Source organism: Pseudoliparis swirei, chromosome 2 (assembly GCF_029220125.1).
Source record: "Pseudoliparis swirei isolate HS2019 ecotype Mariana Trench chromosome 2, NWPU_hadal_v1, whole genome shotgun sequence".
In the NCBI taxonomy this organism is placed as follows: Eukaryota; Metazoa; Chordata; class Actinopteri; order Perciformes; family Liparidae; genus Pseudoliparis; species Pseudoliparis swirei.
This window is the reverse complement of record NC_079389.1, coordinates 22,383,645-22,408,067: the sequence shown is the minus strand read 5'-3', so window position 1 is coordinate 22,408,067 and position 24,423 is coordinate 22,383,645. Positions and strand designations below refer to the sequence as shown.

General features: G+C 41.7%; 1 protein-coding gene across 4 annotated transcripts in view; it reads left to right on the top strand.

Annotated features, from left to right (window-relative positions):
* Positions 1 to 1,110: 1,110 nt before the first annotated feature.
* Positions 1,111 to 24,423, top strand: part of fer1l6 (fer-1 like family member 6) — a 27,031-nt gene continuing 3,718 nt past the window's right edge. For 3 of the 4 annotated variants that reach the window (XM_056431031.1, XM_056431014.1, XM_056431038.1), the window contains exons 1-39: positions 1,111 to 1,191; positions 2,145 to 2,230; positions 3,043 to 3,148; positions 3,774 to 3,828; positions 4,496 to 4,627; positions 4,723 to 4,785; positions 5,033 to 5,111; positions 5,222 to 5,378; positions 5,963 to 6,149; positions 6,879 to 6,980; positions 7,358 to 7,448; positions 7,592 to 7,709; positions 8,430 to 8,652; positions 8,807 to 8,915; positions 11,588 to 11,828; positions 12,164 to 12,284; positions 12,842 to 12,942; positions 13,051 to 13,153; positions 13,243 to 13,362; positions 13,474 to 13,626; positions 14,135 to 14,306; positions 14,391 to 14,515; positions 14,668 to 14,802; positions 14,897 to 15,046; positions 15,142 to 15,252; positions 15,734 to 15,796; positions 15,971 to 16,069; positions 16,161 to 16,392; positions 17,147 to 17,295; positions 17,404 to 17,526; positions 18,300 to 18,342; positions 18,839 to 18,883; positions 19,192 to 19,280; positions 21,355 to 21,477; positions 21,560 to 21,685; positions 22,405 to 22,532; positions 22,810 to 22,980; positions 23,625 to 23,779; positions 24,385 to 24,423. The exon at positions 24,385 to 24,423 is cut by the window's right edge and continues 104 nt beyond it. In XM_056431031.1, coding sequence (XP_056287006.1) covers positions 1,157 to 1,191; positions 2,145 to 2,230; positions 3,043 to 3,148; positions 3,774 to 3,828; positions 4,496 to 4,627; positions 4,723 to 4,785; positions 5,033 to 5,111; positions 5,222 to 5,378; positions 5,963 to 6,149; positions 6,879 to 6,980; positions 7,358 to 7,448; positions 7,592 to 7,709; positions 8,430 to 8,652; positions 8,807 to 8,915; positions 11,588 to 11,828; positions 12,164 to 12,284; positions 12,842 to 12,942; positions 13,051 to 13,153; positions 13,243 to 13,362; positions 13,474 to 13,626; positions 14,135 to 14,306; positions 14,391 to 14,515; positions 14,668 to 14,802; positions 14,897 to 15,046; positions 15,142 to 15,252; positions 15,734 to 15,796; positions 15,971 to 16,069; positions 16,161 to 16,392; positions 17,147 to 17,295; positions 17,404 to 17,526; positions 18,300 to 18,342; positions 18,839 to 18,883; positions 19,192 to 19,280; positions 21,355 to 21,477; positions 21,560 to 21,685; positions 22,405 to 22,532; positions 22,810 to 22,980; positions 23,625 to 23,779; positions 24,385 to 24,423 — 4,660 coding nt within the window. In that variant the 5' untranslated portion in view covers positions 1,111 to 1,156. The remainder of the gene's footprint in view (positions 1,192 to 2,144; positions 2,231 to 3,042; positions 3,149 to 3,773; positions 3,829 to 4,495; positions 4,628 to 4,722; positions 4,786 to 5,032; positions 5,112 to 5,221; positions 5,379 to 5,962; positions 6,150 to 6,878; positions 6,981 to 7,357; positions 7,449 to 7,591; positions 7,710 to 8,429; positions 8,653 to 8,806; positions 8,916 to 11,587; positions 11,829 to 12,163; positions 12,285 to 12,841; positions 12,943 to 13,050; positions 13,154 to 13,242; positions 13,363 to 13,473; positions 13,627 to 14,134; positions 14,307 to 14,390; positions 14,516 to 14,667; positions 14,803 to 14,896; positions 15,047 to 15,141; positions 15,253 to 15,733; positions 15,797 to 15,970; positions 16,070 to 16,160; positions 16,393 to 17,146; positions 17,296 to 17,403; positions 17,527 to 18,299; positions 18,343 to 18,838; positions 18,884 to 19,191; positions 19,281 to 21,354; positions 21,478 to 21,559; positions 21,686 to 22,404; positions 22,533 to 22,809; positions 22,981 to 23,624; positions 23,780 to 24,384) is intronic. The other variant, XM_056431022.1, reaches the window with a different exon arrangement.

The following is a 24,423-nucleotide window of genomic DNA, read 5'->3' as shown; positions in this document are numbered from 1 at the left end:
TTCGGAAACTACTGAATCTTTTTAAACGTAGAAAATTATATGTTTGTTCTTTAGATTCAGAATGGGAAGTGTTTATTGACGAGGACGCTACGCATACAAGGAATGTGACATGAGACATAATCTATTGAAAAAAATATTAAACATTTAAAAAATATTGTTAAAACAATTGTATCATCAAAGTGGTGAGTGTATTTTCATTTATTTGTGTCAATAAAAAAATTCAGATTATTATTGATTACATAGGTTTTATGATTCATTATTACTTTATAATTTTAGATATTTTATATATTTATTTTATTTAGTCTTGGGATTAAAAAAAAACAACCAAGTCAGATATAGACTTAAATGATTTATTAATGCTGCCTCTTGTTCCGTGCAGTAAATACCAGTTGCGCGTGAATAAAAATTACAAATAAATATACACTACCGTTCAAAAGTTTGGGGTCACTTAGAAATGTCTTTATTTTTCAAAGAAAAGCACTGTTTTTTCAATAAAGATAACATTAATCAAAAATACCCACTATACATTGTTAATGTGGTAAGTGACTATTCTAGGTGGAAACGTCTGGTTTCTAATGAAATATCGCCATAGGTGTATAGAGGCCCATTTCCATCAACTATCACTCCAGTGTTCTAATGCAGGGGTTCCCAAACTTTTTAGGCCACGCACCCCCTTCTACATCCCGACCGGGTTTACGCACCCCCAATCCCCCACACCTTGCGAGTTGGGGGGGGGGGGGGGGGTGCGAGAGACTTTTTCTTTGCTCCGACCCGATGCGCGCAGACCGGCGTCGGAGCTCTGCGGACGTATTGAGCACCCCTGCATTCAAACATTGAATGGCCGAGAGTTTTTTTCAGCGTGAGAAATACGATGTAAATGTGGACTTCACCTCTGGACCAATTGGGAGGAGGCGAGCCGGACGGTTGGGTTTCGAGGGTGTGGAGCAAGTGAGCGAAGGAGAAGCATGTTTTCACAAGTCTTTGTTGACGGTCACGTCAAATGATGAAGGCATTGGGGTGAGATCCGGCTTCCTGCGAGGCGCTCGAGGCAGCGCATCCTCACAGTGCAGCGCGTCCTCACAGTGCAGGTTGGGCTTCTGGACCCTCTTGGTTCCTGTTAGCGAGAAATAAAAATAAAACTCACCCGGACCTCGGAATGGACCCCTCGGAAAGTCCCACAACCAATCGGCGGTGAGCATTTATTATTCATTTTTTTAAAATCTCTTTTTAAAATTTTGGTTTTCAACAACATATCAATGTCTACATTCTTAGTCACTTTCTTTGTTAATTTGCCAGCAGTATGTCTCGGTTCACGTGCTATTCAGCTTCACAGGATACTACACACAGCAAATGGGGCTCACTACAAACTAATTAAATACAAATAATGCAAATTAAAATATATAATTGAAATAATGATTGTCCACTCCTGAGTGTTGTATGTTTTATTTGCTTCTCGGCGGTGAGCAGTTTGAAGGATCTTTTAGTTTTTGGAGTATTTCTTTGCATTAAACTGATTTTTGTGTCACATTGAACACGTTGATGTGATTTATTGAATTACTTTAAGTCATATTTTCAATAACTTCTGGATGACATTTAACACGAGCTGACAGTTATATTTCTTCCTTTTCTTGTGAAACTGATGGTGGCGTAAATAATAAAATATATTTAAAAAAATCTCAGATCGAAGAAAGATGTTAAAATGTAAAAATATATATATTTTTAGGATATTATAATATTGAATAAATTGTTCCTGAACATATGTTGGAATTTTGCAATTTAATACTCATCGGCACATGGTTTATGGCAAAAAAATAACAATTTCAATTGTATTTATTCCCAATAATTAGTTTGTCATGGTTTTAACTTAATTTATTCAGATATTTATAAAGTATTGAAATAATAATTGTAGATGTTCATATTGATATTATAGCATAAAACGAGCATTAGTAGCACATTTAAATGAATGCTGATATTGTTTGACTATGATAATTAACTATTCACATTGCGGGATTATGTGAACATATTATGTATTTATAATTCTACTGTTGAACTTAAAAAAAAACATGACTCGGGACTCTCTGGCGGATGGTTTTCATATCTAAACACAACATAATTAATAAATAATCTTCCTCTCCCGTCGGCAGGAAGGCCAAGCTGATATTCGGCCTGAGGGGGAAGAAGAAGAAGAAGGTCGACACAAGTCTGATCCTGGCAAACAAGGGAGCCGGGGGTAAGGCCTGAAAAACAAACACACACACACACAGCTAATCTCGCCTTCAATAGAGGAATCATTCCTGTCATATAACGGTAGCTCGGACTAACCCTTGTCAAACAGTCTCAGTGTTTGACATGTGGAACAGAAACGATGGGTCCTTTAAGGTTTGGAGGATGATCCAGAACCTCGGTCCTCGCAGGACGTCGTGGAGTGATAATAAACAACATTTTACTCGATTTTTGTTTTAAGTATCTCTCACAAGAAAAAATTTAGGAAAATATGGAGAAAGATATCGTCAAATGAGGCCAACTGTTTGGCAAGATACACATGTACTGAACCTTTACCACTAATAAGAGGCTCACAGTAGATGGAGTTAGAAAGGAGGTTTATTTTTTCTTGGCTACAAGTTGTGCAAAGATACCAGTTAACGGGGCAGCGTGTGCAATTTTGAACAAAATCTCTTTAAAAAAATCTGCTTTTAAAAAAAAATTGCCACTCCGTCTCCCACGATGACGTTCCCCGACCAGAAAAACACATTTTTCACAATGCCTCGCAAAATATATTTTTTGGCCTAAATCTAGAAAAGTATTTTTGTCTTATTTTTGTTTTAAATGTAAAACATTCGCCACATGTTTCCATCTGCTTTAAACTGCACCGTAACCTGAAGGAAAACCTGCTTCTCTTGAAATGAGAAGCAGTTATGGGAACGTCCTTTAGGAGCAATTTGATTAAAAAAAGCTATTTTTTGGGACCTCAAAAAAACGACTAAGTCAATGTAACGTCCCCAAAAGTGTGTGTGTGTGTGTGTGTTTAATGTGTGTGGTCAGAGGTGGAGGTGCCCTCTGAAGAGTCTGCCCTGCTGGAGGAAGAGAACCCCGAGGACCAACCATTACCCTCCTCAGTCAGAACCAGAATAAAAACAAACAATAAAAGGTAAGAGAGAGTCACATGATATCATGGATTTTGGGGAGAAGATACGAAGTTTATTTAAAACTGATTTAGTTCTAGATCTGTCCCAAAGCGCAATGCGTTGGTCCCCTTTGGTGCAATTGATGACATCCAGGTCTATATTTCTAACTGACTCCATGCCTGTAGTTCTATATGACTCCATGCTTGTAGTTCTATATGACTCCTGTAGTTCTATATGACTCCATGCCTGTAGTTCTATATGACTCCATGTCTATATTTCTATATGACGCCATGCCTGTAGTTCTCTATGACTCCATGCCTGTAGTTCTATATGACTCCCTGTCTATAGTTCTATATGACTCCATGCCTGTAGTTCTATATGACTCCATGCCTGTAGTTCTATATGACTCCATGCCTGTAGTTCTATATGACTCCATGTCTATATTTCTATATGACTCCATGCCTGTAGTTCTATATGACTCCATGCCTGTAGTTCTATATGACTCCATGTCTATATTTCTATCTGACTCCATGTCTATATTTCTATATGACTCCATGCCTGTAGTTCTATATGACTCCATGCCTGTAGTTCTATATGACTCCGTTGATAATCCCGTTGAGTCGCTGACCTGCAGTGAAACCTCCACAGGGCCAAACTGAAGACCTGCATCCAGGAGAGTGAAGCGAAGCAGCAGAGCTTCCAGGTGACTCAGAACTACCAGGTTCTGGACTGTGTTCGGCTCGTGTGTCGTTTCATCATTTAAAATGCAAGATTAAACTCTGTGGTGCAGTGACAGACATGTGGGATGTGCAACAGGGTTTACCCCCTTAAAAAGATCCACTGCCATTTTAAATTGGAAGAACCCCAAAAATCTAAAAATTTAAAAAGTACTGAATATATAATAAAATACAATTTACATGTTATGCCACTTAATATTAGATATTCTCCAATGGTAGTTGTTCATTGTCTCTTCAAAGCATATTATTTTATATTTTTTGACTTGAATTGTATTTTAAATAATTTAATATTAATATTATATATTCTCCAATGGTAGTTGTTCCTTGTCTCTTCATAGCATATTATTTAATATTATTCCACTTGAATATGCCACAAACACCTCGTTGTCCCTCATTTAAATGCAGAGCCATCGTGATCGCATCTCTTTCTATGCAGATGACGCTCCGCTATTCGTTGAGAAGATATTCGACCAATCAAACCTCTGCCCTTAAGAAGCAGACACAAAACAAAGTGTCGATAATCCTAGTCCCCAGAGGATGGACACTCATCAGTCGTGTGACTTGGACATTTTGCCATATTCCAACATCAGGCAAACATTTCCACATTGGGATGTAACTTTCTTCGGCCTGCAGATTGCCGTAAACATCACGGAGGCCCGGCAGCTGGTGGGAGAAAACATCGACCCGAGTGTGGTGATCGAGATCGGCGATGAGAAGAAGCAGACGTCGGTCAAAGAAGGGACCAACGCTCCCTTTTACAATGAGGTGAGAACGAATCCGTGAACACCTGGTGAGTCACGTGACTGGACCCCAACGGGATCGTCCACGTCTCTAACTGTCCCCTCTCTTCCTTCTGCCAGTATTTCGTGTTTAATTTCTTTGCCTATAAAGAAGTCTTTCTGGACAAAGTCATCAAGCTGACGGTAAGGAAAAAAGATAAGTTCATATGTCACATCTTATCTGATCATTGATCAATTCAGAATGCCTCCATGTTTGTACTTAGCTGGACACAATCAGGTGTTTTTCCCCCTTTAATGATCTGTGAGTGAAATACACATTGTTATATTCTATACATTGGGAGATGAAGTAGCTTTTGTTGGCTGTCATGGTCTGGTAGTTTTAGGTTTCAAGCTTGAGCCTTGTCCCTTCTCTGCATCTCACTCTTTCCAGGTGATGCACTCCAAAATGCTGAGGAGTTTCTTTGTTGGGTCCTTTAAGCTGGATGTGTGGACAGTCTACAACCAGCCAGGTAGCTCACCTCTCTAAGACCCTCGGTTTGCCCTCTGGGAGAGGTTAACGGCGCCCGTTAAGGGATTTCACTCACTTTCCAACCCAACGTCTCTTTCTCGCCCCTTTCAGGTCACCAGTTCACCAATAAGTGGGCGATGCTCACCAATCCTGGTGACATTAGCACGGGGGTCAGAGGTTACGTCAAGTGTGACATCAGCGTCACAGCGAAGGGGGATGCCGTGCAGCCGGGACCCAAAACGAGTGACGCCGACGAGCAGATAGACAAGTGCCGTACCTTTTCTATTGTTCTAATTAGATTAGATTCAACTTTATTGTCATTACACATGTACGAGTACAGAGCAACGAAATGCAGTTTGGCATCCAACCAGAAGTGCAACAGAAAGTATCATAATAAATACAGGAAATACAGATTATAGGAAATAAAGCGCTCTACAAGAGGGCAGCTTAAGGCCTGACCTGGTGCTATTGGTAATAAAATTAGACAAAACAGTAGACAGATAAAATTAACATTTAAATAATCTATCTATCTAATTTGTGATTCGCAGTATTTCCTGGTCCCTGCGGGCGACCAGGTACCCGGTTGGCTACCTCTGGTTTAGAGTAAAACAGGTTTACACGTAATCTTTATGAATTGTAAGCTATAGTTTGAACATTTAGTGCAACATGATTTTAAAGGGTTTCAAAATGAATCCTCGTTACGAGCCTGGCTTTAACCTCCTAGTCTTGTGACTTGCTGTAATCGCCTTTCTCTCCAGTGTCTGCTGGTAAACTCGTGTGATAACGAGTCTCTATCGATCCGTTTGGGTTGAAGCACATCAATGTGTTGCCTCCACGTCTCTTTTCCTTCAGGAACCTGCTGATTCCAGAAGGTTACCCCTCCGAGCGGCCCTGGGCTCGCTTCTTCGTGAAGGTGTACCGCGCTGAAGGTCTCCCCCGGAACAACTCCAGCATCATGGCCAACGTCACCAAGGCCTTCATCGGGGACAACACGGCCCTCATCGACCCCTACGTAGTGGTGGGCTTCTTCAAGCAAGTGGTGGGCTGAACACAGACCGCAGATATTTGAATTTAAACCAATCAGGAGCTGACCTCGTACAGTTGTCCAATCATTATCATTAATATACTCCATAAGTATGGTTTCCAACTATATTTTAAGGAATGGTTTTTAATAGTTGTAAACTTCAAACATTTATTTGTCTCTGTGGCAGCTGTGGAGGTGTGTGGGGGCGGGGCCTCTAATTGGTAATCAGCCAGCAGCTGAGGCCAATTAGACACCCCACCCTCACACACCTCCACAGCTGCCACAGTCTCTTTTCAGCCACATAAATCCCATGTTTGAATGTAAACAATGATTAATGTTTACATAAATGTTTATTTAATCGTGTACACCATCAACACTGCTCCCAGTAGAGCGCACACACCAAAACTAACAACTCGGTCGCGCAACATCAATGTTTACCGAACGGTGTAATATCAATACTTTCCTTTGTGCAATAAGGTTATATAAACAGTTTTTTAACAGGCGGCCTCGTCAGTACCACGACTTTCCGGTCGTACCTTTCACAATAAAAGCCCTACAAACACGCTCTGTTATGTTTACCAGAGGGTAAATCTGTGGGACTGAGACGTGATTATTTAACAAAAGTATTGCATTGTTGTGAGGAAAGGAACTTATTTCGATGAATTTTGTATACCTGCTCCAAAACGATCTATTTGCTCGGTCCTGTATGAACGTGTTCGTCCTCCAAATCTTCTTCACCTTCAGGGTCGCACGTCCACTCAGAAGTCCACGGCGGAGCCGGCGTGGAACGAGCAGATCGTGTTCACGGAGATGTTTCCCCCTCTGTGCCAGAGGCTGATGCTCCAGGTCTGAGCCTCGTCTTGTGTGTGTGTGTGTGGGGGGGGTGAAGGCACTAAAATACAAAGTTCAAAAAGTACAAAATGTAAACCATACTTTGGTGTTTCATTTCTACCTCTTTACTTAAGATTCAATTAAATATATTCTTTTTTTTCTTTACAAAATGTACCAAAGCACCGGCTACGAGGAAGATCTCGGGCAGAGATTAAATATGAAAGAAATTTAAATCATCCCCAAAAAAATACAGATGATACCAAAAATCACAATTTAATTTTCAACTCTTCAAAATAAAGAACATGAAAGCAACCGCTGTTACGAACAGCTGGTACTCCTATATTTAAACGCGCGATTTACATCATCCACAACGCATTGTTTCTCCTCCACAGGTCTGGGATGAGGGAAGCATGAGCGACGTTGCCATAGGAACGCATTACTTTGACCTGAGGCGCATCTCCAACGAACAGGATGGCGACAGAGGTGGGATGGGCAGAGAAGAAGGGACATTTTTAAAGGGAGTGAGAAATGTGTGAGGAAAGAAAACGAGGGCGTTCTAGGAGTGGGAGAAGTTGTGGGTCGGGTCACAGTGTTCTGATTCTCTCTCTCTCTCTCTCTCTCTTCAGGGTTTTTACCCACTTTCGGTCCCGCGTGGATCAACCTGTACGGCTCCGTGAGGAACGGCTCGATCGGCGACGACGCGGTGGAGCTCAACGAGGGCTTCGGAGAGGGCGTGGCCTACAGGTCGGTGTTGAATGAATTAAAAAATTAGAGTTAACGAAGAGCTTTCGCGACAACGTGCCTTACCTCCGATTTCCTTGTGGGGTCAGTAGTGGGGCAGATAGTCGAATAATTGTGCAAATTATGAGAAAAGGAGTTCAACATTTTGAAAATGTTGCAACATTTTGGTCACACACAAGTCTAATAAATTAGCATGTTTAGCTCCAGATTACTTAGATAGATGATAGATAGATAGATAGATACTTTATTAATCCCCAAGGGGAAATTTTGTCGTCACAGTAGCAGCACCAATAACACAAACACACAAAAAAAAAAAAAAAAAAAAAAAAAAAGGGAAAGATAAGATATAATATAATAAAAAATAAAATAAAATCTATATGTATATATATAACATATATGCATACACAATACTAATGACAAATTAAATTAAATACATTAATTAATTAATGAACTACATTAATTAAATACAAAATAAATTAAATTAGAAACATAAGAATAGACACCAAGATCATTCAAATCGGGGAAATACAAACAGTTTTATGAAGAAAACTCATTTTTGGAGACCCAATTGGCGGCCATCTTGAAAAATAACCGCCATCTTGGATTTTTGAATGGCCAATCAGGCAGATCTGACCAAATACCTCTGGAGAACAACACATTTCATGCTTTTATTATAATTTGCACGATTCTCATTAAAAAATTCTTTTATCTGCCCGACTACAGGGGTCGCGTCTACATGGAGCTGGCGGTGGAGATCCTCTCGGGCGGCTCGGGTTCGGAGTCCAAAATCGGCAAGATGATGAAGCCGTTGAAGGACGCCAAAGCGGGAAAAGGTGGAGGGAAGGACGGAAAGACTCCCGCGGGAGGAGGAGCAGGAGGAGCCGCCGACGATGACAAAGGGAAAGCTGTGGTGCCAGAGGTCATGCCTGTGGAGTCTCCTCCTGTGGTGAGAAGGGTTTTATTTATAATAAAAGTACAACGTGCTGCTGAATACTACAATACCCATGAGCCTTTGCTCTGGAGAAGGGTTTTTAACGTTTATTATTGTTTCTATGAAATGGTATACAAATAAAATGAATGTTTTTTTCCTTGTTTTCCAGCTGAATCCGAACAACAACGAGAACTTTCTGCTCTTCGGGGCGGTGTTCGAAGCCAGCATGATTGACAGGAAGATCGGAGACAAGCCAATCAGCTTCGAGTTCTCCATGGGTGAGTCGCCTCCTCGCTTTTAATGGAAATACTTCACACATTTAAGGTAGATATTATAGTTGCGTAACAAATGCAGAGTGGCTCATAATTACATTGATTTAATTCAATAAATTTTTCTGTATTGTCTTTTTTTTTGAACATGAGGAGATTAAAGTATTTCTGTTATTTTGTCCAGTCTGTATTTATCACTGAAGACAATAAAATCACAAGAGTTTTAAGAGAGTTTAGTACCTCAAACCAGTGAAAGTAAAACAATATAATATATATATATATATATATATATCACTGATTCTTGAGATAAGGGACAAAACTACTTTTGAAACCTAAAAAACTAAAATGGGCAGCACATTCATTTGGAATAGATTTTCTTATAAACACAGGTCTGACCTAACAAACCCTGTAAAGGAACAAGCTTTTTATAAAATCACTTTTTATAAAAAATGACATTTATCCAATTTGTGTGTTGACATTTGTCGACTCCGTCAGATGCATTAGAAGTCATTTTATTTTAATTTAAATGATTCAGTGACACTTTTAAGTATTTAAATATCTAATAATAGTGTGCCTACTCCTAGTTAAGTGATAAAAAAAACATTGTATTCCCTTTTTAATTTTTCTTACACAGTTGAGGAAAAACGGCATTGGAAAAAAACTTAATTTTGTTATTTATTTTTAAAATGTTACATATTTAATCTGTGGTTATATGCAGTTAAGACACCACTGCATGTAGTCCATGCAATGTTTTAGTGAATTAACTCTATAAAATAAACAGAAGTAAAAGGCATTTTTTTTTTAAAGACAAAAACCCACATCTTAGGGTGGGACAAAACTGACGGTGTTGACGGACTGATGTAACATCACAGCAAACAAGGTCTGTTAACAAGGTCGTAAAGCACACGTGAGACATTCATGTGTCTTCAGTCCCTCTATGCTTGGATTATAAGTGCATTTAAATGTTTAAGGACAAATTTAAAACTTATTAGCAAAGTCAATGAACGATGCAGGATCCAGAATCCTCTGTGTCTTACGAGACCATCAATCTAGAGAAATGGCACACATAACAAACAGGCCAAGAAAATGGGGACGGTGAAAAGTAAAGATCTTTAATGACCAAGAATTAACTCAATACATGACCAGCTCTATACTATAAACAAAGTAAAGGGTTAACTTTAAACTAAACACATCCTGGTTCGGTTGAGCACGTCTACTGGAAGTTGGCTCCTCCATACTCTGCTCTAGTGGACGATCTGGAGGGGTGTCTACTTCCTGCCTAAAAGCAATAAATATAAATTAACATTTGTGTTGATCATTTATTTTTTGCCAGTCAGGAAGTTTAGTATAAGTATTATGCCAATATTAAATCATAAACACAATCTGTGTTTATTATGCATCAAATAATGATGTTTTGGAGCATTTGTCAACTCCGTCAGTTTGAACGTCAACAGTGAGACAGCCATTCTGACGGAGTTGACGAAATTAAAGTTGTTATTGTCTGAATCGTTTCCCGTACACTGGAGCCATTTAGATTTTTCCCAGTTGCTAGCTGCCTACATAAACTCACCAAAAACACCTCCATTTATTTCACAATTCTTATTTAAAATAATCATTCTTGCATGACAAAGTTCACATACAAAACCTGTGACGACAGTTATATCAACTTAGTTTGCTAAAAAAATATATAAATGTTAAACTTACGAGACCATGTGCTGTACTGCTGCATCCATCAAGAGAAGGAGCATGTACAAGGGGTCCTCAGGGTTAAAGTTCACACCATAATATGCCAGATTTTTTTAATTTGTAAAAATTCTGACGGAGTTGACATGAACTGAGGACACTACTTTGAGCGGCAATTTTTTATGTATAATTTGATCGGTATTTTGCTTTATGTATTCGGTTACATTTTATAAAGCCATGCAATTCATTTCATGATGATATTTATGTATTTATTACATTTTTTATGACTTTTCTTTGCAATTAGAACCTGTGACCTCTTGCAGAAGACATGTTAATTTGCATCTACCTTCTAGGGCAATGCTTGCACTTGGTCAAATTGCTATGAAAATATATAAATATAGACAAAACTACGTACATTGGGGTAGTTAAGTCTTTCATGTTGAGCTTTTAAAGTCTATTTCAATTAATTTATATATGGAATTCTTAAGCCAAGCTTTGCATTTCAGTGGAGGACATGAATTGTCCCTTATCTCAAGAATCAGTGATATATGTTTAACATATCTTATATATTTTATTTTAAATGTTTTTATTATTTGTATATTTGTATATTTATATATATATTATATATGTAAAAAAAAAATTGTCATTATATATTTTTAAAAAATGATATGTATGTATATATATAAGATATGTTAAAACGTAAAAGTATTTTATTTGCAGAATATTTTTTTGAAATAAATTATCGATGCATTAATGTGTATATTACCTACATGTTGCACCTGGTAGATGTAGGTATTTATACATATTTTATACATACACCTATACTGTTTTGGAACTTGTCAATTCTTATATTCTGATATAATGATATTAAAATATATTTGTTGATTATATTTAAAATTTTAAGTACCTCAAATGGAGTACTTGAGTAAGTGTACTAGTTGTTTCCCACATGCATAAAGAAACCCACTTCCTCTTCTTGCCCCTCCACCTCCCTTCAGGTAACTGGGGTAACGTCTTGGAGCCTCCAGAGAAACCCTCCATGCCCATCACCAGTCCGGCTCCCAGGAGAAGAAGAGCGCTGGAGGTCCCGGACGGCGGCGACATCCCCGGCTCCTCCATCCTCAGCACCTCGCCGTCCACCTCGCTGTCCCCGCTCCTCCCCCGAGAGCCTCCGGACACGCCCTCGACCTCCAAGTCCACCACGCCGCCGCAGAAGCCGCTCATCGTGGACGGGAACAAGTTGAGCCGCTTTGTTGTTGCAACATAAGAAATACATAGTTACAAACATGAGAAACACATAGTTACAATAATAAGAAATACATAGTTACAATAATAAGAAACATATAGTTACAAACATCAGAAACACATAGTTACAAATAAAAAAAACAGAACAAGACGAGTTAAAAGAAACTACACGTTAAGAGACAGGTGACATAACAGAGTTAATTTTAAGAAACATTGACATGTTTGGGAGCCTGCCTCCATTTCGTTCATTTTATATTTAAAAGTACTAAGTGGTGTCAGTTTTTTTAGTTTTTAAATATTCTGCAATAATGTGTGTGTGTGTCCCTCAGGCACTACATGTACCTCCCCCTGGAGAAGCAGAAGCCGTGCATCAGTGTTCTGAGTCAGTGGGAGAACAGAACCTACCGCCTCCACACCTCCAACATCCTGGACAACATGGCCCGGCTGTTTGTACGTGCACAAAAAAAAAATCAATTCATATTTACACTAGCGTTCAAAAGTTTGGAGTCACCCAGACAATTTGGTGTTCACACTTTTATTTTTCAAATTAATTTAAAAATGAGTATAAAATATAGTTAAGACATTGACGAGGTTAGAGATAATGGTTTTTATTGTACATATTAATGTAGTTCTTCTTGTGGCTCAAAGGAAGGCCAGTTTTATAGCTTCTCTTAGCAGCATAACTGTTTTCAGCTGCGCTCACATAAAAAGGGTTTTCAAGGGTTTTCTACCCCTCCGCTAGTCTTCTAAGGCGATAACACAATGTGCCATTAGAACACTGGAGATGGGCCTCTATACACCTCTGTAGAGACTTCACTAAACACCAGAGAATAGTCATTTACACATTCACTATGTAGAGAGTATTTATACTTCATTTAATGTTATCTTCATTGAAAGAAAACAGTGCTTTAAAAAATAAGGACGTTTATAAGTGACCCCAAACTTTTAACTAAACTATTACAAAAACCACCACAGACATCAAAATACAACAATTTGTCGTCTTTTAGGAGGAGGGTGTCGCCGGTGCAGCTGAGCTACTCAGGCAGACGGATCCGGAGGCGGAGCTTATGCTAAAAATTGTCCTCGAAGAATTCTGTATTGATGCCAGGTAATAAAGTAAAGTCATGTGATATCTATGAGGTCATGTTTTGACTCCTCCCCTCAATGTCAGTGATGAAGTGTCATGTGACATCTATGAGGTCGTGTGTCTCTGCAGGATTCTAACGGCGGCGGCGGAGGCCAAGTTGAAGGCGGAGCTAAAGTCAACCTACCTGACCCAGCTGGACAGGAAACGCCTCACCCTGTGCAAACAGGAACTGGTGGGAAATGATGGGATACACGGGGAAAAAGAAAAAGAAAATACCTCCTTAAATATTAACGTGTGTGTGTGTGTGTGTGTGTGTTGCAGGAGAGTATGATAGCAGAGGCCCAGTCCATGGTAAGGAGGAAGAGAAAAGCTGGCGGTGAGAAAGAAATGCTGCAGCACGCAATCAAACTCACACAGAGGCTCTGCTTCCTTGTGGAGGAGGTACGGGACTGTGTGTGTGTGTGTGTGTGTTTCATCAATTTGTGTGTAGGACATCGTTTTTCTTCTTTCTTATTTACCCCGTGCATTTTAAACTTTTGCTTCCCGCCGCAGCCCCAGCACACGGTGCCCGACGTGTTTGTGTGGTTGCTAAGCAACAACAAGCGCGTGGCGTACGCTCGGCTGCGGGCCAGAGACCTGCTGTACGCCGACAGCCTGGAGTCCCGAGGAATCCTCTGTGGCAAGATAATAACACTGTTTCTAAAGGTGAACACACACACACACACACACGCACATTTGGGTATCCAATATATATATATACAATTTTTTTATAGATATATATATATATATATTTATATATAATATATATATATACAGTATATATATAATATACATATTATATAATATATAATAATATATGTATATTATATCTAATAATATAATACTATAATATATATATATATATATTATACATATATTAAATATACATATAAATATGTATATACAATATATATATATGTATTATATATATTATACATATAATGTATATATATATTTATATACAATATACATATATATAATAGCTATATATATATTATATTATTATATATATAATTTTATTATTTTATATATTATATTATACACACATAATATCTAAAATATAATATATATTATATATATATTATATTATATGTATATACATAATATAATCTATATATATAATATATATATATATATATATATATATATGATATATATGTCCTCGTGCGCGCAGCCTCCGGGGAAGCGCGCCGCCGACCTGTCGGTCCAAGCGAAGCTGGACGTGTACCTGTGGTACGGGAGCTGCTTCGACGCCGACCACATGCTGGACGACCTCCCCGCGGGGCTCCGTCTGGCCACCGGGGGCGCCGACGCCAACTGCCCCCCGACGGGCCTCCTCTGTGCAGGTAGAGAGGCGCTTCGTGCCCCGTGAAACGGGATGTGCCGCGTGGGCCGGGAGCCGATTGTCAGCGTGACCTTCTGACCTCCAGAGCAGCAGACGTTCCAGCTGCGCTGCCACATGTATCAGGCCCGCGGGCTCATCGCGGCCGACACCACCGGCCTGTCGGACCCTTTTGCCCGAGTCACCTGTCTGTCACACAGCCAGACCACCAACGTACGTTGTTGTTGTTGTTGAGTTTGGATTATGTAAATAAAAGTATGAAAGTACAACGAAAATGCTTCTCGGATGAGGAGACTTCTGATTGTTTACCTGTGTGTGTGTTGCCTCTGTGTGTGTGTGTGTGTGTGTGTGTGTGTGTGCGCCAGGTGATCAGTCAGACTCTCAGCCCCACGTGGAACCAGTGTTTGCTCATGGGCCGCCTGCCGCTGGGCGGGGATCTGCAGCACATCCAGCAGGAGCCGCCGCGCATCCTCATCGAGGTGTACGACGAAGACGCGCTGGTAGACGATCGATCGGCAGAATCCATCAATCGATCGATCACATTGCTCGATGAACCGCCCTCTCTCTCTCTCTCTCTCTCTCTCTCTCTCTCAGGGTAAGGCGGAGTACCTGGGCTCCACGGTGGCGGTGCCCGAGGTCCGCTTGACCTCCGACCCCTACGCCCCCCCGACCCTGCAGTACAGCCCGCTGCACTGCGGCAGCCAGCCGGGGGGAGACCTGCTGGCCGCCTTTGAGCTGCTGCAGGTGAGGAGGAGGAGGAGGAGGAGGAGGAGGAGGAGGAGGAGGAGGAGGAGGAGGAGAGGAGGAGGAGGTGACCCTCGATGTCTCGTGGTGAACAGATCCAGGAGGACGGAGACGACGAGCGTCTGCCGGCGCTGGAGAAACAGGAAGGAGGATTCTACACGGTTCCTGCCAACATCAGACCCGTACTCAGCACCTACACACTGGAGGTGTGTTTGTGTCTGTGTGTGTGGTTGTGTGTGTCTGTGTGTGTGTATTTGTGTGTCTGTGTGTGTGTGTGTGTGTGTGTGTGTGTGTGTGTGTGTGTGGTTGTGTGTGTCTGTGTGTATGCGTCTGTCTGTTTGTGTATGTGTGTCTATGTGTGTGTCTTTGTGTGTGTGGTTGTGTGTGTCTGTGTGTGTGTGGTTGTGTGTGTCTGTGTGTGTGGTTGTGTGTGTCTTTGTGTGTGTGGTTGTGTGTGTCTGTATGTGTGTGGTTGTGTGTGTCTGTGTGTGTGGTTGTGTGTGTCTATGTGTGTGTGGTTGTGTGTGTCTTTGTGTGTGTGTCTGTGTGTGGTTGTGTGTGTTTGTGTCTGTATGTGTGTGTCTGTGTGTTAGTTTGACAGGTAAGATGTTAAAATGTTTTCACTCAGCAGTGCGTGTGTGTGTGTCATGTGTGTGTGTGTGTGTGTGTGTGTTTTCTGTCCACCAGGTGTTATTCTGGGGTCTGAGGGAGCTGAAGAAGGTTCAGCTGCTGTCTGTTGATCGCCCACAGGTACACACACACACACACACACACACACACACACACACAAGGATTATCTCGTTATTGAAGGTAAAAAAGTATCAATTAAAAAAAATCCCGAACCCTGTCCCATCTCGTCCCGTATCATCCAATCGCATCGCGGGAAGAACGGCTCTGCTAAGCCCCGCCCCTCTCCTCCTCCAGGTGTTCATCGAGTGTGCCGGTAAGACTCTGCGTTCCTCCGTCATCCAGAAGTACAAGTCCAACCCCAACTTCACCACGCTGGTGGACGCCATCGAGCTGGTGAGGCCGGGACGCCGGGCTCCGATCGGTAAAGTTCAGGCGATCAATAAGTTTATTGGATGACGCCCGGCCCCCTTTTTGTTTTTTTTAGGAGCTACCTGAGAACGAGCAGCTCCTCCCCCCCCTCAGCATCACCGTGGTGGACTGGCGGGCGTTCGGTCGCAGCACGTTGGTCGGAAACCACATCATCAACAACCTCAAGGCCTTCAAATACACTCCGCCTCCGGCGCCGCCCGCCGCCATGCGCAGGGGCGGGGTCACGGACGAGGGGCCCGGACCTTCCACGGCCCAGGCCCCGCCCCCAGAGCCACAGAGCACTGAGGGTAATGTAGTAGTGTGTGTGTGTGTGTGTCTGCATGTATTTCCAGTCTTAGTATGACCAAAGTTGCACCCTTAAAGAGGCAGCGCTCCTCTCTTAAAGAGACAGCGCTCCTCTCTTAAAGAGACAGCGCTCCACTCTTAAAGAGACAGCACTCCTCTCTTAAAGAGACAGCACTCCTCTCTTAAAGAGACAGCGGTCCTCTCTTAAGGAGACAGAGCCCTACTCTTAAAGAGACAGCACTCCTCTCTTAAAGAGACAGAGCCCCACTCTTAAAGAGACAGCGCTCCTCTCTTCAAGAGACATAGCCCCGCTCTTAAAGAGACAGCACCCCACTCTTTTTAACGAGACAGAGCCCATCTCTTAAAGAGACAGTGCTCCTCTCTTAAAAAGACAGCGCTCCTTTCTTAAAGAGACAGCGCCTCTCTCTTAAAGAGACAGCCCTCCTCTCTTAAAAAGATAGCACCTCTCTCTTAAAGAGACAGCACCCCACTCTTAAAGAGACAGCGCTCCTCTCTTAAAGAGACAGCCCTCCTCTCTTAAAGAGACAGCCCATCTCTCTTAAAGAGATAGCACCCCTCTCTTAAAGACACAGCACCCCTCTCTTAAAGACACAGCGCCCCACTCTTAAAGAGACAGCGCTCCTCTCTTAAAGAGACAGTGACATATTGCTGCAGGAATGTGTCCTCATTCACCCTACAGACCAGTAGGCCCACTGGTCCTCTCCCACAGGAAGACTGACCTTTTGTCTCCACCAGGCCCATCCCAGTCCACCGGAGACGCCGGTTCGGCCACACCGCCGACGAATCCAGATTTCCTCATCACCGTGGATGAAGCCCCGTCTCCTCCTCCACCTCTAGCCCCGCCCACACCGGACGAACCCAGGAAGAAGAGGGTGAAAGCTGCCGTACGTGTAACGATGAAAAAATAAATACGTTTCTCGTGAACCCCCTCCCCCCACCCATACGTCAGCGTCTCAACTATTCTTTGCATGTCGTTTTTTTAAAAACCCCAGGACACCAAGGAGAAGAGCACCCGCGGGCGCTCCACGAAGAGGAAGAAGAGGACCATCGCCGACGAATCGGCCGAGTCCGTCATCGACTGGTGGTCCAAGTACTACGCCTCTGTGGAGAAACAGGTGGAAAGTTTTTTAATGCAAAAGATCTGATGCATATTTTTATATATTTATATATTTATATATATACAGGACTGTCTCAGAAAATTAGAATATTGTGATAAAGTTCTTTATTTTCTGTAATGCAATTAAAAAAACAAAAATGTCGTGCATTCTGGATTCATTACAAATCAACTGAAATATTGCAAGCCTTTTATTCTTTTAATATTGCTGATTATGGCTTACAGCTTAAGAAAACTCTAAAATCCTATCTCATAAAATTTTAATATTTCCTCAGACCAAGTAAAAAAAAAGATTTATAACAGCTGAGTGTTTGTCAAGGCTCAGGAAACCCTTGCAGGTGTTTCGAGTTAATTAGACAATTCAAGTGATTTGTTTAATACCCTACTAGTATACTTTTTCATGATATTCTAATATTTAGAGATAGGATATTTGAGTTTTCTTAAGCTGTAAGCCATAATCAGCAATATTAAAAGAATAAAAGGCTTGCAATATTTCAGTTGATTTGTAATGAATCCGGAATGCATGACATTTTTGTTTTTTTAATTGCATTACAGAAAATAAAGAACTTCATCACAATATTCTAATTTTCTGAGACAGTCCTGTATATTTATATATATAAATATATTTATATATATATATATATAAATATATATACATATATATAAATATATAATAATAAAATAAAAAGAATATACAGTATATATATATATATATAAATATATATAAATATTTGTGTTTGTTTTTATTCAACCGTGAACCCGTTTGTGTTTCAGGCCAAACTGGACGAGTCTCCGTTCCCCGAGGTCTTTGAGAAATGTAAGAACTCCTCTCACGTGACCTCACTACTTACACACTGGGGATTTCATTGAAGGCTTTTGAAAGTGACATTCAAACACAAAGATTTTTTTGTCTTAACTGACCTTGACCTTTGACCCTAAATGCAACCATGTCGTCCTGCAAAGTGCATGAAAATCTCTCATTTAAAAAAGAAGTAAATACGGCTGTAATTGGGGTTATTTTCATAAAACGATGAATGTCGGATGAGGAAATACAGTTTGCTATAATAACAATAGTTTTGATTCCAGAAACACGACTGACTCTCGAGAATAGCCATAATTAAAAGTCAGTGTGGAGATCGATGTGCACAAAATAGAAATTATTAACCATTAAACAATTAATATTCATTATTATTATCACTATTGCGTGGAGACGTGTTACTTCTACCGCTAATACTGTCAATTTAAGTCGAATATAAATGTGCAAGTAAAATGGCTGTCCCGTTATTTCCCTCCTGACACACACACACACACAGCGTTGCCATTCCAGGGCTTGCTCAGCGATGGAATATCCTCCCTAGGTAAGGAAAGAGGGCTAACTGGGAGCTCTGGGGACGGACTTGATTCGTCCTGCATGGTTTCTGTGGTCCAGATAATTCTGGTGAACCTCCAGGTGTAATGAGCTGCGGTGGTGGCCACTTCATTTATGGAGAAGAAAATTCATTTTTTGTTTGTGATTCTTCTGGTGGAGATGAGGCCAACTTGGTTTGAAATTACAAAACGTCGTAAATTGGTTTCTAAATGTTAGTTTCGGAGCGTGGATGAACCTCCGTGTCGTCACGATGCCTTCATCGCTCGTCATAACCACTCGTGTGCTTTGTTCCGTCAGTCGATCCAGACAAGAAGAAGAAGGAACCCAAAGGAAAAGGAACCGTGGAACCAAATCTCGGTCTGCAGCCCAAATTAGCCACACTCAAGGTACATAGAGCGGCCACACTGACCTCAGACTATGTATATATTAATATATATATATAAATATATATATATATAGATATATATATATATATAAATATATCTATCTATGTATATATATAAATATATATATATTAATAAATATATATATATCTATATAAATAAATAAATATATGTATAAATACAAATATATAAAAAATATATACATACATTTATATATATTTATATTTATTCATTTGTGTATACATATATATATATATCTACATATTTATATATATAAATATATATATTTTATATCTTTTTATTTCTAAATTCATTTCTATATTTATTTTTATTCATATATTTATTTATATATTTATATATACACTACCGTTCAAAAGTTTGGGATCACCCAGACAATTTTGTGTTTTCCATGAAAACTCACACTTTTATTTATCAAATGAGTTGCAAAATGGAAAGAAAATATAGTCAAGACATTGACAAGGTTAGAAATAATGATTTGTATTTGAAGTATTAATTTTTTTCTTCAAACTTTGCTTTCGTCAAAGAATGCTCCTTTTGCAGCAATTCCAGCATTGCAGACCTTTGGCATTCTAGCTGTTCATTTGTTGAGGTAATCTGTTGAAATGTCACCCCACGCTTCCTGAAGCACCTCCACCAGTTGGATTGGCTTGATGGGCACTTCTTGCGGACCATACGGTCAAGCTGCTCCCACAACAGCTCAATGGGGTTGAGATCTGGTGACTGTGCTGGCCACTCCATTACAGACAGCAAGCTGCCTGCTTCTTCCCTCAATAGTTCTTGCACAATGTGGAGGTGTGCTTTGGGTCATTGTCCTGTTGGAGGAGGAAATTGGCTCCAATCAAGCGCTGCCCACAGGGTATGGCATGGCGTTGCCAAATGGAGTGATAGCCTTCCTTATTTAAAATCCCTTTTACCTGGTACAAATCTCCCACTTTACCAGCACCAAAGCAGCCCCAGACATCACATGACCTCCACCATGCTTGACAGATGGTGTCAGGCACTCTTCCAGCATCTTTTCACCTGTTCTGCGTCTCACAAATGTTCTTCTGTGTGATCCAAACACCTCAAACTTGGATTCATCTGTCCACAACACCTTTTTCCAATCTTCCTCTGGCCAATGCCTGTGTTCTTTTGCCCATACCAATCTTTTCTTTTTATTGGCTGATATGGCTTTTTCTTTGCCACTCTGCCTAGAAGGCCAGCATCCCGGAGTCGCCTCTTCACTGTCGACGTTGACACTGGCGTTTTGTGGGTACCATTTAAAGAAGCTGCCAGTTGAGGACCTGTGAGGCGTCTATTTCTCAAACTAGAGACTCTAATGTACTTGTCTTCTTGCAGAGTTGTGCACCGGGGCCTCCCACTTCTCTTTCTGCTCTGGTTAGAGCCCGTTTGTGCTGTTCTCTGAAGGGAGTAGTACACACCGCTGTAGGACATTTTCAGTTTCTTTGCAATTTCTCGCATGGATTAGCCTTCATTTCTAAGAACAAGAATAGACTGGCGAGTTTCACATGAAAGTTCTTTTTTTCTGGCCATTTTGAGAGTCTTATAGAACCCACAAATGTGATGCTCCAGATAATCAACTAGCTCAAAGGAAGGCCAGTTTTATAGCTTCTCTCATCAGCAAAACAGTTTTCAGCTGTGCTAACATAATTGCACAAGGGTTTTCAAGGGTTTTCTAATCATCCATTAGTCTTCTAAGGGGATTAGCAAACACAATGTACCATTAGAACACTGGAGTGATAGTTGATGGAAATGGGCCTCTATACACCTCTGGAGATATTTCATTAGAAACCAGACGTTTCCACCTAGAATAGTCATTTACCACATTAGCAATGTATAGAGTGTATTTCTGATTGATTTAATGTTATCTTCATTGAAAAAAACAATGCTTTTCTTTGAAAAATAAGGACATTTCTAAGTGATCCCAAACTTTTGAACGGTAGTGTATATATAATTTTTAAAAAAATCTATTCATCTATTTATATCGTTTAAGTATTTGTGGTGCCATTTGTTTATAATAAAAACAGAATCACTTGTGTTAACGTTGTTGTTGCAGCTGTACAACAAGGAGCTGGAGGCGGAGTTTGGCCTCTTCAATGATTGGGTGAACACGTACGAGCTGTTCCGGGGGAAGGCCAACGAGGACGAGTCGGAGGAGAGGTTCGTCGGCAAGTTCAAGGTGAGACCGTCGGGTGGGAAGTGACACGCCGACACATCCACGGCGTCCTCCTCATCCTCTCTGTGCGCCGCCGTCTCCACAGGGACGGTTCTGCCTCCACAAGCTGTGCGAGGACGACGACCGGGACGACGACGGCAGCTTCAGGGTCACCCGGGGGATCCCGCCCAACGGGCCGGTCCAAGTCCTGGTCCGGGTTTACATCATCTCGGTGCGTCCCCGCGGATCAGTTTGAAAGTCTCCTGCAGCTTTGAGACTCAACGCACATCTGCTCATTCATAAATACACAAAACACAACACGACATGTGTATGAACTAATGAAACAAATAACAACAAAAACGAGGGGTTGCCAAAAATTATTCTGTTTGTGTGAAACCCCATATTTACTCACAAGCCATGAGAAATGTGGAGGCTAAATACATAAACAACTAGAACGGGCACTCGGTAGAGCGCATACCTTCGCATATCACAAGATTGGGCATTGAATTATGAGCATTTTGGCATTAGTTGCATGCCAATTGGATAGAAATTGAGCGCTATGTTAAAAAGAAGATTTTGACCTTTTCATGACCTTGACTTTGACCCGATCGATCCCAAAATCTAATCAAATGGTCCCCGGATAATAACCAATCATCCCACCAAATCTCATGCGATTTTGGTTTAATACTTTTTGAGTTATGCGAATAACACGCATACAAATAAATAAATACACAGCGATCAAAACATAACCTTCCGCATTTTCAATGCGAAGGTAAAAATCAAAGTCTAAATAAGCATTTTTAATATTAATCAGGTGAAATGAATAAACATTAAAACTAATTTTAATAACTCATTTTTCTTATTTTCCTTAAATTAACTCACTTGTCAACCTATTGGATGGACACGAGGCCTTTACGACGTATGAATCAGATAATGAACCCCCCCCTCCAGGCGTCCAATCTGCACCCTGCCGACCCGGATGGGAAGGCGGACCCTTACATCGTCCTCCGGCTCGGCAAGAACGAAATCAAAGACCGGGACAACTACATCCCCAAGCAGCTGAACCCCGTGTTTGGAAGGTGGGTGACCCCCGACCCTGTGTTGAAGGTCACACACACACACACACACACACACACACACACACACACACACACACACACACACACACACACACACACACACACACACACACACACACACACACACACACACACACACACACACACACACACACACACACACACACACACACACACACACACACACACACACACACACACACACACACACACACACACACACACACACACACACAGAGCTTTCTCCGTCTTATCCCCCCCCCACACACGATTCCAGATCTTTCGAGATGCACGCGTCGTTCCCTCTGGAGTCGCTGCTGTCGGTGGTGATCTACGACTACGACTTGGTGGGCGGCGACGACCTAATCGGAGAGACCCGCATCGACCTGGAGAACCGGTTCTACAGCCGGCACCGGGCCGCCTGCGGACTCCCCACGGAGTACAGCCTGTGAGTCCGTGATGTGTGTCTGACCGTTATACACACAACAGGACAGGGTGACTTAGGTTTCCCGCCTAAGGTTTTTCCGTCCTACGTTTTTCTGCCCTAGGTTTTTCTGCCGTGGGTTTTTCCCGCCGTAGGTTACCAGTTTCCTGCTGTAGGTTTCTCGCCTAGGTTTTTTTACGCCATAGTTTTCCCGCCGTAGGTTTCCGGTTTCCCGCCGTCAGTTGTCCGATGTAGGTTTCCCGCCTAGGTCTTTCCACCCTAGTTTTTCCTGCCCTAAGTTTTCCGCCGTTTTTTCCGCCGTTAGTTTCCGGATTCTCGCTGTAGGTTTCCCGCCTTAGGTTTTCCCGCCGCAGGTTTCAAGTTTCCCGCTGTAGATTTCCCGCCCTAGGTTTTACACCGAAGGTTTTGGGACATTGAGTTAAAACGTGACTGACGCGTCGCTGTGCCCGCCCCTTCCTGTCCCCGCCCCTTCCTGTTCCCACCCCTTCCTGTCCCCTCCCCTTCCTGTTCCCACCCCTTCCTGTCCCCTCCCCTTCCTGTCCCCGCCCCGTCCTGTCCCCGCCCCTTCCTGTCCCCTCCCCTTCCTGTTCCCACCCCTTCCTGTCCCCTCCCCTTCCTGTCCCCGCCCCTTCCTGTCCCGTGTCCAGCGACGGCTACAACGCCTGGAGGGACGGCCTGAAGCCGTCGGAGCTGCTGTCCAAGCTGTGCAGAGACAGCGGGCTGGACGAGCCGCGCTTCGGCCCGGGCCGCATCACGCTGGGCGACAAGGTGTTCGTGGGGAAGACGTGCTTCATGCAGGAAGGTGAGGACGGAGAGGAAGGTGAGGACGGAGAGGAAGGTGAGGAAGGAGAGGACGGAGAGGAAGGTGAGGAAGGTGACGAAGGTGAGGAAGGTGAGGACGGAGACGTGGAAGAGAGGCTTCATCAACGTTTGTTCTCACGTTGTCCCTCTTCGTCTTCTTTTCATTTCATATCGGTCATAGAAGTTCATTTTGATGACACAGTATTCTAAGTTATTCATGACTTTTATGACTTTTACTGTGGCTTTTTATAATTGGTATGACTTTTATTGTGACTTTTTATGACTTTTTCATACGACGTACCACACTACAATTTTTTCATTAAAATGAATGACTAACTGTGACTTTTTTGACTTTGCCTTTATGACTTTACTTTTATGAATTTTACTGTGACTTTTAATGATTTTTATGACTTTTATTGTGACTTTTTATCATTTTTTCATACGATGTACCACACTATACAATTTTTTCATTAAAATGAATGACAATAACATCTGTTTATGACTATACCATGTTATATTTTACCGTCCTATAATGTTTTTTCATTGACTTTAATGACATAACATCATCTTGATCTCTGTTGATGTGTCGTGTTCCCTCCTCTTCAGACGAGCCTCTGGAGACCTACGAGCCGCTGGCCCTGAAGG